The sequence below is a fragment of the Humulus lupulus genome, chromosome 4 (genome assembly GCF_963169125.1).
Source record: "Humulus lupulus chromosome 4, drHumLupu1.1, whole genome shotgun sequence".
Taxonomy (NCBI): domain Eukaryota; kingdom Viridiplantae; phylum Streptophyta; class Magnoliopsida; order Rosales; family Cannabaceae; genus Humulus; species Humulus lupulus.
In genome coordinates, this window is record NC_084796.1 from 10,320,887 (window position 1) to 10,323,674 (window position 2,788).

At 26.9% G+C, this 2,788-nt stretch overlaps 1 protein-coding gene across 1 annotated transcript; it reads left to right on the plus strand.

Moving 5' to 3' along the window:
• The first annotated feature begins 225 nt into the window (after nucleotides 1–225).
• Nucleotides 226–2,048, plus strand: LOC133831884 (protein PLANT CADMIUM RESISTANCE 7-like). The gene is made up of 4 exons (XM_062262290.1): nucleotides 226–316; nucleotides 439–510; nucleotides 681–884; nucleotides 1,916–2,048. The coding sequence occupies exons 1-4, from the start codon at nucleotides 226–228 to the stop codon at nucleotides 1,990–1,992; spliced, it is 444 nt and encodes a 147-aa protein (XP_062118274.1). The 3' UTR covers nucleotides 1,993–2,048.
• Nucleotides 2,049–2,788: the final 740 nt, after the last annotated feature.

The following is a 2,788-nucleotide window of genomic DNA, read 5'->3' on the forward strand; positions in this document are numbered from 1 at the left end:
AGGTAAGCATTAAATTAACCTATGGCAATATTTAATGATTCTAAGCCAAGCCCTCCACTATATATATAGCAGGTATGTACTTCTCTACAAGCATCAAACATTTACATATACATATATATATATATATAGTTCTAATAGTTATATATCTATAAGTGTGTATATATATATATATATATCTCTTAAAAATCATTTGCGTTTTACTAATTTCAGCTGCAGAGTACGTAAATGTATCCGAATAACAATGGTGGTGCCAATTATGGCTCTCAAAGCCAGTGGACCACTGGTCTATTCGATTGCTGTGATGATTCCTCAAGTTGTAAGACCTTATTTGTTTCAATTTATATTTATATATATATATTGTCATCTTTGTGGTTATATATATATATATATATATGTGTGTGTGATTGCTAATCTCTTTTTTAATTTTTTTTGTTATAGGCATGCTTACTTGTTGCTGTCCCTGTGTATCCTTTGGAAGAAATGCTGAGATCATAGATAAAGGAAATGCAAGTAAGTGCATGGTCACTTTTCAACTCTCTATTAACAATTATTATTATATACACATTATTGCTCTAGTTATATATACTTGTTCATAATATCTATAAATTCTTCCTTAAATTTTCTCTTAAGTGCATGGGGCTAAAAATTAAATGCATATATATATATATATATATATACAGGTTGTGGATCTGCTGGGCTAATATATTATCTGCTGTGCTGCTGTGCATCTCTGTACTCATGCTCCTACCGATCTAAACTGAGACAAGAGTATTCATTGCCGGAAGAACCATGCAATGATTGTTGTGTTCACTACTTCTGTGCAACTTGTGCACTTTGTCAAGAGCATAGGGAGCTCAAGAATCGTGGCTTTGACCCTGCCATAGGTATACTTTTTTTTTTATGTGTGTATACTTGGATAAATATATATATATATAGCATAAATATGTATGTATATGTGTATGGATACTTATTACCAACTGATCACTCCAACTAAGTAAGGATAAATACTCTTTTAGGATCTTATATTTTATTGAAATATACTTTTTATTTTAATATATAATATTCTTCTTAATTTAAAATTGTATATATTTAATACTCTAAATCTAAATTTTATCAAAATAGTTTTATTAATATGAGTAAATTGTCTTTAGTTATATATAATTAAATAAATTTAAATTTGGCATCATATAATTGATAGTAGTTTGGTCCTATTGCTAAAATGTTGTTGATCAAATTTAGATTCATGGTATCAATTATATATATATATATTATTTCAAATTATAAAAAATATCAAATAAGCATTATTGTTATAAACATAAGTACTAAATTTGTATTTCAATACAACACAAATTCCAAATAATTGTTTCCTCGTTAAGAAAAGTAAAGGAACATTAATTAGAAAAGTTGTTAAAAAAATTCTAGTTATTAGAAATGATACATGTCTGCTTTTTAGTTATTAAATTTGTACACAACAAATGTAAATTGATCAAATGTCACGTCCACAATTTTGTAAATAGCTCTTTTCCTAATTATCATTTTGTTTCTTTCTAATTACACAATTATATTGTACACAACTTTTTATATTCTTGCTTGTGTATATATTAAAGGCTTCAAATTATTTGACATTACTTGCACATGTTGTATAGATAGAGTATTGTTAATTATAATGGGGCATTATATGTAATATTTTCAAATGATTAAATTTAATTATTTTAATATGTTACATAAAATATATGGACTCAATATTAAATTTAAATATACTTTTATTATGCCAAATCTAATTTTATGCGAATCATATGATCATCAAGATTAATCAATTAGGTAAATTTAATGTTTACCTACATTAATTATTATTGGCAGACTAATGTTCATTGGTTTTTGTGTGTGTGTGTGTAACATTTGGGATGTGATCAAGGTTGGGCTGCCAATGCTGAGAAAACAAATAAGAATGGAAAGACGCCACCATTTGTTATGCCAAGCATGGACCGTTAGAGATTTTATTGTTTATGTGATCGATGATTATTCGATTTGTTATCAATTTATCATTAGGTTTTTATTTAATATTTGTCTAAATAAAATTAGACATACTATATATTTTTATATATATGTATGTAAAATAATCTTAAAGTTAATGACTAATAATACAAATTACACACAAATACTATATACACGGTAAATCATTTATTCCAATCATACTTATTTAAAATGGGTTCCATTAGGTAAAAGTGATTTGCTACTAAATGTGTGTAGTGTTTGTGTGTGCATTACTCAAAGTTAATTTATCAACTATTTAGTATGTTGTGAACATTTTGTCATGTAAGTCTTTTTTAATATTTGGGTCATTTAATGGTTGGTTAGGTTGTATTTGGATCATTTTCTTGCTAAGTTCTATTATTGCTTTTGTAACTTAGCCTGCCTTGTAAAAATGTGTTCCTTTTAACCAATTAATGATAACTCATTTCCCTAAAAACAGAAGTCATTTTCAATATAATAGTGAACTTTTCTAATACCAAATAATGTATTATTTGACATGGGAGAGTCTTTGATATGGCCATAATATTGAGGACTTCGTACACAATTATATATGATACCACCGATTAAGATTTCAACACTGCTGCAAAATATACATTTTATGTCTCCTTTATATTGTCTTACACAACAATTGTAAGAATTATTGTGTAATTGAGTGGGAGTATTAATCATAGATATGAAATCTGTAGTAATCCTACTACACAAGACTCAACAATTTAAGGTTGATCAAACACAAATCAAAGAAAAAACACAACCT

Bases quoted from the DNA above. Each gene is read 5' to 3' on its own strand.
- LOC133831884 (XM_062262290.1), top strand. From the start codon at position 226: ATGTATCCGAATAACAATGGTGGTGCCAATTATGGCTCTCAAAGCCAG. The intron at 317-438 runs GTAAGACCTTAT...TTTTTGTTATAG, and splicing joins CTGTGATGATTCCTCAAGTT to GCATGCTTACTTGTTGCTGT. The intron at 511-680 runs GTAAGTGCATGG...ATATATATACAG, and splicing joins CATAGATAAAGGAAATGCAA to GTTGTGGATCTGCTGGGCTA.